This window comes from Eptatretus burgeri, chromosome 3, assembly GCF_056783735.1.
Source record: "Eptatretus burgeri isolate ZD-2024b chromosome 3, Ebu_testis_v1, whole genome shotgun sequence".
Taxonomy (NCBI): Eukaryota; Metazoa; Chordata; class Myxini; order Myxiniformes; family Myxinidae; genus Eptatretus; species Eptatretus burgeri.
Window position 1 is genome coordinate 8,514,247 of NC_140963.1, and position 12,779 is coordinate 8,527,025.

At 41.4% G+C, this 12,779-nt stretch overlaps 1 protein-coding gene across 6 annotated transcripts in view; it reads right to left on the reverse strand.

Annotated features, from left to right (window-relative positions):
- The window catches only part of LOC147029372 (transmembrane ascorbate-dependent reductase CYB561-like), a 62,775-nt gene that overhangs the window by 17,112 nt on the left and 32,884 nt on the right, over positions 1-12,779 (reverse strand). For 3 of the 6 annotated variants that reach the window (XM_085872372.1, XM_085872375.1, XM_085872374.1), the window contains one exon: positions 923-1,248. In XM_085872372.1, the coding sequence (XP_085728498.1) occupies positions 923-1,136 (214 nt within the window). In that variant the 5' untranslated portion in view covers positions 1,137-1,248. Of the gene's footprint in view, positions 1-922; positions 1,249-1,713; positions 2,144-2,276; positions 2,345-5,203; positions 5,226-12,779 lie in introns of those variants that run through there. The other 3 variants (XM_085872376.1, XM_085872377.1, XM_085872373.1) reach the window with 3 other exon arrangements.

Sequence of the window (12,779 nt, forward strand, 5' to 3'; positions counted from 1 at the left end):
GATCAAAATGTAAACTGTTCAGCCTGGTGGAGGTATGCGTTCAACCAAGCGTTATTCTAATTACAGGTGTATCAAAGCTGTCATTTTTTAAGGACTAGTTCACAATATTGCAAAATTTTAACTGCGGACTCAAGCTGTGGACCAGGTTGGATATCTCACCTTTGAGGCTCAAAGATCATTTGAAGCAAAATGATGGAATTCCAGGATTGCAGGAAATCAATGGCATGAGGGAATACACACAATTTTCTTGTACTTTATAAGTTTCCTTGTATCTGTCGGCCAAGATCCGAAATCTTTCAACAGTTTCAAAAGTCGGAAGAGGGAATAAGGGAAATGGCTCATGAATTGGGAAGCAGCAGAATGACGAAAAGTCACTTATCAGTTGTTCAGCCATTAATTTGGATCAAAATTGAGGAAGTTAAAAGGAAGGTACACAATTTGACAAGGCCACAGCTCTTTTTGGAAACACAGAACCATGACGATCATGCGTGTTACAACCTCGGGTTTTCAATGCCATTGTACAGACAGATACAATGGCAAAACGACCAATCAGAATTTTGATGAATTATTATTATTATAATTTTTTTTTTTAAAGATTGATGCAGCTGTTAATAAATCCATTCTTCATCAAGTAGTTATCATTGCACACGTTTTGATCTTGAAATTCCAGAATGCCTGGCCAGGGCAGTTAAACTGTATGTGCAATCTGAAGCCAAAAATAAACTATTCAGGAAAACAAACAATTTTTTTTTTTAATAAAAATGCATAACAACAAAACCATTATAAAGACCTCCCAATCAATCATTCTCCACAAATATTTTCTTTGAAGATATCAGGAGGTAAAGACCAAGAAAGTATTAGCCACACTGGAGCTATCAGAATAGTTTAGAACGACATCGATACAGTCTTAGCCAGCACTCACCGTCTCCATACAAGAAGACCATCCCAAGGATCATGCACAAGGGATGAACGTTGAACTCAAGCTCGTCTCTATTCCAAGAAAAACCACCACGGTAGTGACCCATCCATATCCCTACAAGGACAACACAGCCGATGCCCAGGGCCTGTGAGCCTGCCACGAACCAGGGTAACTGCAGCGTACTTGCCGAGACCTCGTCTGAACTTGGAGATGCCATTCTTGCAGGCCTCCGAGAGATGACAAGCAATCTTCAAACACCACTTTTTGCTGCTCACCCCGTGCAATGCTGAACGGTTTGCTCTGCTACTGAGAAGAGGGTGTGTGAAGACCTGAGGGGACAATGACACCACAAGCATGTACAAAAGGGAAATCAATTGTCATTAAGATATATGTAATCTTGTCAAACAGTCACACAATAATCCCAAGCTCATTTATCTATCATTTAGTCTTTCTGCACCACCCCCCCCCCCAACTTCTGCTTCTTCCCCAGCTTTTCCTTTCACTTCTATGATTGAGAGTTTGTGCATCTATCCATCCTGCAGACCCCCATTCCTCCAAGTCTTCCTCCACCTTGCTGTTGGTGTGTCCCACCATTTCTACTGTTCTTTCACAGCCTTTTCCATTCTGTGTACTAGCTCCTCCATGAGCCTCGACACACACACACACACACACACACACACACACACACAATTAATGAAGAAGCAATGTCGATACCAAGTGCACCAACATACAAAGGAACTGCATTTTTACAAATCTCACGAAGCGCTCCTTCGTACAGCCATGAATCTACAAACCTTTCAGCTTCTCCGATGGCAACTCAATCAACACGACCCTCCCTTTATTTCCACTCTGATACTCCTCTGTAGATCCAGTAAATGGCACTGCGTCAGTGCGATGTGTGGATGCTATGGCAACACTGCATGCACTCTTCTCCACCCCCTCCACCACCACGTGGTCATCTTATTAGCACAACGACAGTTCACACCTATATCCGCCATTCACAACCGACAATTCACGGTGAACTTTGACCTATCTTGCCTCAATGAGGCAAGGAATAAAAATGGAACAAAATTCATGGATCTCAAGTCAATGACATGGGCAGGCAAGAAATTTCATGCAAATTTGCAAAATTCACCCATTCTACCAAATAACGAGCCGAGGTACAAAGAATTTCCCTTAATTGCTCCCACCGAGACAACAAACAAGATGCATGTGTCCATTAATGTAGCCCAAGCAGAACAATAATGAGCAACCACCTGTTTTTAATGGATCGGGAAGTAAAACATGGCGACCGATAACCAAATATAGATTGTGCAGTGGCAAGGTCTTGCTCACTTGTAATTACATTTCTACTTACAGAAAGCTTCCCAAATCAAGTCTGGTGCCTCCCATAGATCCAACAGGCAGATGGTCTGTTTCAAAAACCTGCTCCATATGCCATGTGTGTGGATACACACACACACACACACACACACACACACACACACACACACACACACACACACACACACACTAATGAATAGGGTTCAGGAAAAAAAAAAACCCAAAAAAACCTACATGAATTTCAACAACAAAAAACAGATGGATAAAACAGGTATATTTGTTCAACATGGAATTTAAATCCATTTCTGCTCGCAATGGAAGAAAGTGTTCAGAACACATCACTCAAAACTTCTCCAATGAAAGTAAAGTTCAGCTTCAGTGACGAGTCCTTGTTTTGTGAATGAGGAAGTACAAGTCCCACTTCAATACAGTAATACTTATCTCTGCAGGTGTTAAATTCCACACTTCCTCTCAAGCCCACTATCCAGGAACAGGAATCGAGGATTTAAGTGCATTTAAACTTCTCCAAAAAAGAAATCTATTTAAACTTCGAGCTATTGGCCAAAATTTTTCATCGATATTTCATTTCTAAATTGAAGTATGTGTGTATATATATATATCCACACATATCCATATACATACTGGGGAGGGTACCCATCCCAAGTGACAAGAAAAGCAAGCAAAGGTGTCCGTTCCCAATGACGGGAAAGTTTAAGTTAATCTATCAATATAAAATAATATTTCATGGACTTAAAAAAAAAGTCAATTGTGTTGCACTGTTTTCGCTCAGAACTACGTAAAGCTCCGAGCTACTTATACCACCCACCGCAAGATGGTGGTGCAACATCTGATGGTGGAGGGTGAATTTGTCTATTTAAACAAAATTTAAAAAAAGCGGAAAAAAAAAAAAAAAAAAAGAGGACAAAATATCCTGCTTGTGAAATAAAACTTGACATAAACATCACTCATGCCTGTTCTCCCATCATTTCAAAAGTGAATGTTCAGATTTCCTCAAGCACCGAGGGAAGCAGCCGCCGTAAACGGGAGACAGACTAATGCACGGACAGACACCATGGGCCACAAAATATAATGGATGACTTCCCTTCCAAGGAACTTAAACCTGGACGAATCAGCCCATCAAGTCTGTGCAATGGTTGCCAACCTATGGCATTTTTTTTCGATAAAGAGTCAAGGCTCGTGGAAGAGCTAGAACACTAAATGTATCAGGATGCAACAAGACAAAATAAACAGTAGTGAGAGAGTGGGGGGGGGGCACCAATAGTAGCGTTGAAGGACAAAAGAGGGAGAATTGGACAAACAATGGGGATGGGAGGAAGGAGGTGGATAGGATGGATACAGAAGGAAAGTTTCCCCTCCCCCCCCCCCCCCACCGATGCCCTCCAAGATCAGTTTGAACCACTTTTTCAAACTGCACTGCAACCAGACTAATCCAAACAAAACAGCCAGAACAAGTGGAATCCAACCTCGACACCAGGTATATTTATAAACAAAGCAAATGTTAGGGGGAAAGGATCACATGAAGCAATAACCATCAGTATGAGAGCTAGATAAATAAACCAGGAGAAATAAAGTTAAAAATAAATTGTACATTTTTTAGTGTTCTCCATATTATCACAATAAAGGTTTGGTTAATATTTGATGAAAAAAGCTCAATTAGTAAAAAATGTTACGGCCTGGACAGACACACTGATGTTCAATGGTAAATAAATAAAGGGACATGGAAGTGATTTGGAAAATAATGGAACGACAACCTTCGACGTCACGCCGTCACGAGATATGCCTCTGCCCACATTAATACATCATTATATATCCTTGTACAAAGTTTGATTTAAATCCCTGAACTCAGATTTAAAATATTAAATAATCTTGGCTGCCAGACCATGTGACCTATTAACTATTTGTGAACACACAGGTATCCCCAATGCTTGGGGAATACGTAAGTGAAGTTTATGCTCGATCTGTCAAGCCGTTCTGCAGATTTTAAAATGTTTATTGTTCAAAAAAATCATACCTGCCAAACCATGTGACTTATGACATCATCGGTGGAGAGCTTTTGGTTCCTCATGGATAGGCGATAATACCTATATGGTTTAGCCTTGATCTGTTCAGTCATTATGAAGATTTTTGAAAGTTTTATGTTAAAAACAACACGGCTGCCAAACTATGTGACCGATGATGTCATCAATTTTTTGCCAATTACAATTTAGCCCCAGATAACCCTCAAAAATTTTCATACCAATCGGATAAAGCGTTTGACATATGAAATTATGACATCATAAGGAAGGGGTATATGGGTATTGGGGTATATCATCATGAAAAAAAAAAAATCACCCTCGTTTCCCATGGAGAGTACTTCACATGTGCCAAGTTTCAATTTTTCCCATGGCACGGTTTCAGAGATACAGAGGTCCGAAGATTTTTGTATTTTTTCCAATATGGCTGCCTCTCTTCTCCACCCCCTCCACCACCACGTGGTCATCTCATCAGCACAACGACAGTTCACACCCATATCCTCCATTCACAACCGACAATTCACTGTGAAATTGGATCTTAAGCTTGACAAGCTGAAATGGGGCCAAGAAGGGCTAGTCACTAAGACTTTGCCCTTTTACATTTTGACCCAATTTTTAATTATTTTCTCCATATTATCATAATTCAGGTTTGTAGAATATTTGATGACAAAAAAGTTACGGTTTGGCAAAACTCTCTGTCTCTGTCTCTGCCTCTCTCTAAACCCCATCTTCTGCTGCGCAGGGTGACAGGCTTTTAAATGATGCACCAGTAAACAATAAAATCACCCCTTAAACCTTGCCGATACGTGCCCTTGATACACACCAAACTGCGAGGCAGGTTCCTTAACTATCCCGACTTTGGGTCTATAAACCACATGGTAAGAGATACATATAATAGGGAATTTACAGGACAATGTCGAGAACCTACTTTCAAACCCGGCGGCAAAGCCATGCAGGAATTCTGGGCAGTTTAACTCTCTTGGCAGGGAAATCACTCTGTGACCAGAGAGAGAGAGGGAAGTTCACAGGCTAGTCCGCTGGTGTTTATCAGCCAGTTAGCAGTTCAATCCCCTTGCAGATCAAACTCCTTAAAAAAAAAAAAAACAGAAGAAGTGAAACTCGGATAGCCACTGCCTTTGTCTTCCCTCCTGCAGGTGTGAGACTCATTTGACTGTAACTGGTGTCGACTGTTGCAGCATGCCTACCCTTCCAATCACTCTTATCTCGGTGGCTCCTTTGGCCATTTTTAAAGTTGCAGCACAATTCAGCGCAAATGGCTTTTTAAGCTCAAGTTGCATTGCCATGTGTGTAACCAGTTTTTCCATGGAAGGGGGGGGGGGAGGGGAGGTGGGGGTAGACAATGCAGTTTCAACACACCTATTCATTTTTCCATGGCATCTTGAGCTTCAAGGCTGCTGGGTGTACTTTTGAAAAGAAACATTTAAAACATCCAGAGGAAAGGAGCATAAAAAAAATTAAAAACGAATTGCCAAAGGTGCGGTGTAGGCTGCAGGGGAAGAAAGAAACTAGGATGGCAGGAAGACGAACATCTACCTGCACGTTATACAGACACATATCTAACCTCACAATTTATTAGGTTATGCTTAATCAAAACAAATATAACCGAGATAGCTGTACTATACCAAGCATTTTTACCCCCACCAAGTCATTCCCACAACACTACCCCCACCTTCCTCCATGAATCATACAGTACAACTCCCCTCCACATTCTAAACCTGCAAAAAAAAACTTCAAAACAGTTCAGTTTTGCTAATGCTAATGCATCGCTCCACGAAGGCTACTCATTCACTCATTATACACGAACTTAAAACGACTACATCCGGATGGAATTTAAACACGGAGTTGGGAAAGGGAGGGGGGGATGCACCAGGAGGGTGGATTCTTCTTTCTCTAAAGAGCGTTTGATGTCTACAAGGTCTCTGGCCCCTCTTACCCAATGTTGTATATTAGGGTCCTGGGTACTGGGACGACAAAAGTATTTGGTGGTCACAGGGCCTTTCAGCAACCGGTGCTTACCAATGGCCCAAATAGACTATCCACAGTAGCGTTCTTGAAATAGCCTGGAGGGACCAGAAAACCACAACAAACCGAGTCTTCTGCCAATAAACAGGTCTTCTTGCCCCATGTGGCAGAGAAACAAAATGGCACAAGGTGTCTTCATGGCCTGTATGGCCCATAATAAAATGGCAAAGTTACAGGTAAGTAAACATGGCACAGCAGGTTGGCATGGCTGAACAAATGGCCCAGCTCATTGACAAGACTGACAGATGAGCGTCTGCAGACGTTTTGATGGCAGGAGCGTGTGGTAGGTAGCAGCAGGTACGATGGCCAGCTTTAGCCATACCCTATCCTATTCCTACATGCCACACTAATCCCTCTATCTGATGCTAGCTCCTGCCCCTTTAAATCCCTCTGAACGAATCCATGTGTCTTGAGAGGAAGATCAAGGCATGCATGGTGACAGTAAATAATGAGGTGATCCACTTATCACTGAAACACTGATCCAACCAAGAAATTCCAGTTTTGTATTTTTAATCAATTTTCTGAAATTTGTAGAATTTGTTTTTCACTTCGAAGTTGCGGGTTACGATGTGTAAATAAAGGTGGAAAAAGTCTGTTTTAACACAATTAATTCCAGGCTATGAGGCAACAAAAGGTGAAAATGTTTAAAGGGGCGGTGTAGACTTTCTTTTGGCACTGTACATGCACATACATATCCACATGTATCATTAGGCAAAGATTTGTTGAAGATCATGCATAATAGTGGTCGACTGGTGAGGACAGGATGCAAGACCAGCATCCCAGAGGTTGTGGGTTCAAATCCAGCTTAAGGCAGCTTAAAGAACTGGAATCGCATTGAGAATTGAGAAGAATTCTTATGTTGTTATTTGATTACCAGGACAAATAAAGGTCACAACGACTTTCAGCTGCTGTCTGGTCTCATTTGCCTGATCGTCTGGTCTGGTCTTGTCGTCATGCGTCATCAGTGTACACTTAATGGTTAACTCATTTAAATTCTTCAGGACAGCATGGCATCGGCACCAAAACATCACATATGAAAAGACAGGAACCACACACAACCCCTCCTGGCAAATAAACATAATAAATGATAGTTATGTTGTTCTCCATCAATGTTGATCTGATTGCCTAAATCAGAGTTAAACAGCTATACAAAGCAAGAAAATTATCACAAACCGAGTTTAAACCCGAGGTAATAAAATGTACTTGATTTGGGAGGGAAAACAATGTCCTGTCTTGTCCACAAAGGCTCTGTTTGAATCATGAAAACAATTGTACAATTAAACTGAATCAGCTGCTCCAACAGGGAGACAGGTGTTGAAAACCTTGGACGACTCAGACGACAAAGTGATTATTTAGTGAACGATTCACCTGATCAGATAGTAGGTCACTAAAATGGGAACTGTCAGGTGTCTGGTCAAAGGAACTCAGATTTAGGAATACAATCGAATATAAATAATAAGAAATCATAAATTGTCAAAAAAAAAAACGTTGAAAAAGAAAATATTGAGCAATCATTTGTTATGAGAGAGCTCGCTACGCAATTAGTACACGAGCCAGTGGGGTTGGTCGGTCCCATCTGGGGGGAATAATTCTCAGTGATATTTGGTAAGGTATACAACCCTAGAGTTAGAAAATACTTGATAGTATTGCATCGGTGGTAGCTTTTTGTGTGTTATCACCCTGTTTATATGCCGACCCTTAAACAAGCGTTTGTGCAAAATGGCCAGTACAAGGTAAGACATCCTACTTCAGCTTAACAACATTTGTTTTTTTATCAGTCAAACATTAACATTGAAATTTGTCTCACCTTTTACTCGGATCATTTGCTTCTCAACAAAAAGTGCAAAACATGCCTCGGTTGAAAGGTGCGTCATTGGTGACACTTATGTATCAGTGTCTATTTCCTGTGTGATAAATCATACCGCCTTTAGAAAAGTATTTGTCTATAATTTACTGTGGAAAGTAAATAAAAGTTCTGGAACAATATAATTTCATGGGTGTTTCGCAAATATATGAAGAAATCCAAAAATCTAAATTTCTTTTTTGTATGTTGTATATTAAGATCAGTATAGTAGACAATCTTACTCCACCCCCCAAATGAAAAAATACCTAATTTTGATGGATTTACGTAGTTTGGTCAATGCCATTATATTTTCCCTGTTGTTATTGAAGGATACTTTCCAAGAATCAAACAAAGGTCAATGATAGCATGTTCATGAACAAGATTAATTTTTTTTCCCTGTAATTTCTAAAAAAAAAAATACAGAATTTTAGGGATTTCGATACTCAATAATGCACATATGAATGTATCAAACACCTGTATTACACAACATAAACCAATAAGACAGCAGCAAGATGGTTAATCATGTGCAATCTGATGAATGAGTCAAAGGTGAAAATGAAACACAATCTTCTGTTGTTGGGCATAAAATTACAGAATAGAAACACAAATGTGGTGTTCCACACTAACAAGGCCATTACCTAGGCCCAATGTGTTGTTGATAAACATATTGTCTAATAACCAGATGGGTCCTTTATAGTTTCTAAGACACCTCTGATCATATGCACTGACTCTAAGTGATATAAAATGTTCAAGATGAACTTAAAAATCATAATCCTTATCCAGTTCTTCAATATCCTCATCTAAAAACTTTTCCCATCGTCTGACTCAAAGATGGATGCCTGGTTCTCACAGTCTGGCAGTCTGCACATATCAGTGCATTTCAGTCCGTTTGACAAACACACACATTGTGGTAGTGAACACTTCCTTTTACAAAATGGGACCACTAAGCGGCTAATAACACACAAAAGGCTACCACCAATGCAATGCGATCACATCGTTTCTGACTGTAGAGATGTATGCTGTCAAAAATTACGATGAGTATTATTCCCCTCGGATGGCACCGATGGCCAAAAATTACTGGGTCTGGCTCGTGGCCTCATTGTACTTTGTATGCATGAAGAATGAGGGAGGTGTGGTTTGAATGAAGAAAAAAAAATTGAGAAAACAGAATGGGTGAGGATATCAGAGATCAGAGAAGAGAGAAGAGGGCATGAAAGTGTGGGAAAAAGGAAGAGCTGAGAGTAAGATGAAGGGAACGGCGAAGGGAAAGATTCTGCCATTTTTATTTCTACCCCCAATTTTGGTTTACACAGCCCGAGACCAGGAAGAATAGCAGACTTACAATCAGGGAATAACCATCAAGAGGACTGACTCATGACTTTTATTTCACAAAATCGATACATTTTTTGAACAAATATTGGCACTTTGTTCTGTTTTGTCCTCATGGAAGGCACTTATGGAGGGCCCCTTATGGAGGATATGACCCCACTCTGAGCTGGAGTGCCTGCTCTGGCACTTCTTGATGCAAGGATCACTGGCATTAGAAGAGGATCATACTGAGAATCGGGATATGCTCCTGTCCCACCATTGGTTGGCAGATTGAGAACTTGTTTAAGAACTTGAGAACAAACATAATCGACTTTGTAATGTTTATTGAGGCTCAACACCAAGTGTACATGTCATTTATGGTGGAACAAGAATGACAAGTATCATTGAGAGAGATTTCTCCTTTTTCTTTCAGGAGCAACAGTCATGGAAGAGCAATGTCCAGTAGATCTGACAATGGGACAAACATCAAGGGAACAAACAAACAAGATAAGAGGAAAGGGAAGGAGGAGGAGAAAACACTGAAACGAGCAAGTACGATGGTTGTGATAGGAAAGGATAATGGGGGTAATTAAGATCATGGGACGGAATTAGGGATGACAAAAGATGGTGATACAATGCTTGCTCAAAGACCTGGATGTAAGAGTGACATACAACAGCCTGTGAAAGGTGGTTCCATAGACAGAAGTGAGGAATAAAAGTTAAGGTGTGCAGTCAACCTGGATTTTGGAAGTTTAACCTCGATGGAGATACTGCAAGAACGTATGCATGCTGGAGTAGATATCGGAAGGGTCAACGACTGAGGAAGCAGAGGGACCAGTATTGGAGAAGAGGTGGTAAAATAAATAAATAAATAAATAAACAGACAAACCACCGACATATCTATGGTGTGAAAGCAACAGACCTTGTGCCTCATCAATGGAGAGTCCAATAATTGAGAGCTCAAGTTTCCACAGAATCCAGAAGAGACAGATGTGATGCTGGAGCACCAGTACAGTGGAGAGAAATATTCCAGTGTACTATGAACAAAGGCCTTGTACATTGTGAGTAGCTCTGATTGTCCAAAGTCCAAGCAGACATGGATTGAAAAGTTTGTTTTGGAGGCAAGCATTACCATGTGGTCAGCCCCAAAAAGGTCATGGCTGATAAGTTCAAGAGGCTGAACCTCTTCCAGTGTATGACCAAGGAAATTAACAGCAGGGTTCGTTTGACGATCCTTCCAGAGTGATAGGGTGAGATTGTGAGATTTTCCAGGATTGAAGGGAACATGTTGGTGAGAACAACATTTATGTGAATGTTGCATTTATCAAAGCAGTGTCTCATCATTTCTAGATCAGCAGCTACTGTCGACCGAGCAGAGAGATGGGGGTAGTATATGACAGTGTGGAGTCTGCACAAAGGAAGAGAGGGTTTTCCAGAATATTGGAGAGGTCATTTATATGGATGAGGAACAAGAATAAGACCAAAAAAACACCGCCTTGGGAAACTACAGCCTTCACTGGGAGGTGGGAGGAGAGGGTTCCATTTTATATGGCAAAATGTTGACTGAGCGCAGGGAGTAAGAAATCCAAGAGCGAAGGCGGCCTTCTGTGCCACAAGCGGAAAGCTTGGCAAGCAAAGCAAGAGACTATCAAATGCCTGACATATGTCTCGGAACACAGTCCTAACCTCGTTTGATATTGAGGGCCTCCAACCATTGCTGACAGAGGAGAAGCAGAGTTGAGAGACCAGGCCGAATCAAAACTGAGGGTCATAGATCAGGCTGTTTGAAAACAGGAATGACTTGACAGCAGCAATTATGGATTCCATGACTGTTTATAATTGAACTGACCGATGCAGTAGTTGTTACGGTCTGTTTTGGCACTCTCTCTCCCTTATGGGGTGATGACACATAGTATAGTTGACAGTGGATACGTCAGGGTAAGATGGGGACAGGATGGGATCGGTTGGCTACACAAGATTTGGAAGCAAAGACAGTTTTGACATTCTGCCTTAACTTGGGCAGCGTCTGCAGTGATTCCATTTAAGGTGAGGGATGGGATGGAGTGAGAGCATACACCAGCCTGACTCGACAGGGCACCACCATGATTTGGAGGAAGGAGACTGGTTGTCTCCTTCCACGACAGCCTTGAGATTTGCAAGATATTTTTGGATACAAGATATTTTTGGATATATTTTTGGAAGAAGACAGCCTTGAGATTTGTAAGATTTTTTTGATTCCCTCAGGATGAATATACGTTGTAAACGTTGAGAATTGAACGAAAGTTACCCGTATTTGGTTTAGTTTTCAAAGCTGAGAAAGCAATCTTCTTGACTGCAACGGCCTCCCGACATTATTTATGGCGAGGATAGATATAAGAACGATGCAGAGGAAATGGGATAATCCGGTGAAGGAATTAAAGTATTCCCAGGTGGACTCAATCTCAGGTGCTGTGGTTGTTGTGGCCCAATCCTTTTGTGAGAGCAGACTGAAGTCCTTGCCAGTTCCCCTGTGCGAAAAACCATATTGTGCATCACCGAGGTTGCTCCCTTACAATAGCCAGAGAGATGTGGTCACTGCTGAGCTTATCCCACTGCTCATTTATGGTGCCAGTGGGATCATTGGGATGAGTTGGTAGCTTGATAGCTGGATTGGCAGAAAATTGTTCTTGAACATCTGCCTTTGCGAATGCTGCGACATCAAGCGTCCTCAGGACCTAACAGCTCGAAGGTTTGGATGACAAAGGTGCATCCCGCTCGAGAACATTCAGCACCAAGCATCGCATGGGTGACTCCAATGTCAGAAAGATCAGTGTTTTGCGTGAAAATGTAGTCGAGAAGGCGCCATTTTTGGAAGATGGTGTTGCCATGATAAGTACCACTGATCAGGAAGTTGACAGCAAGGTTGCAATAAGCACACATGGAGAGCAATGGCCCATCATTTGAATTTGTTGCTTTTTCCACATTTCCCAAGAACACAGACGATAACATTGGATTACACCGACAATAACAGATAACAATGGATTCACGGCGGTCCGTTGGTTCTTTCCCATGCCAAAAGGTGTATTTGCCTTCATACAGACAACCAGGACCCTGAATGTGCGTTTCAGACAATGCCGAGATGTCGATCTTGAAATATGCCAATTCCCTTGAAACTAGCACACCCTTTGAAAGGGTGCAATTGAGTCAGCATGGTCCATTAGAGTGATATACACTACATGGCTAAAAGTATGTGGACACCCCTTCTTCGTGGATTCGGCTATTTCAGCCACACCCATTGCTGACAAGTGTATAAAATCAAGCACACACCCAT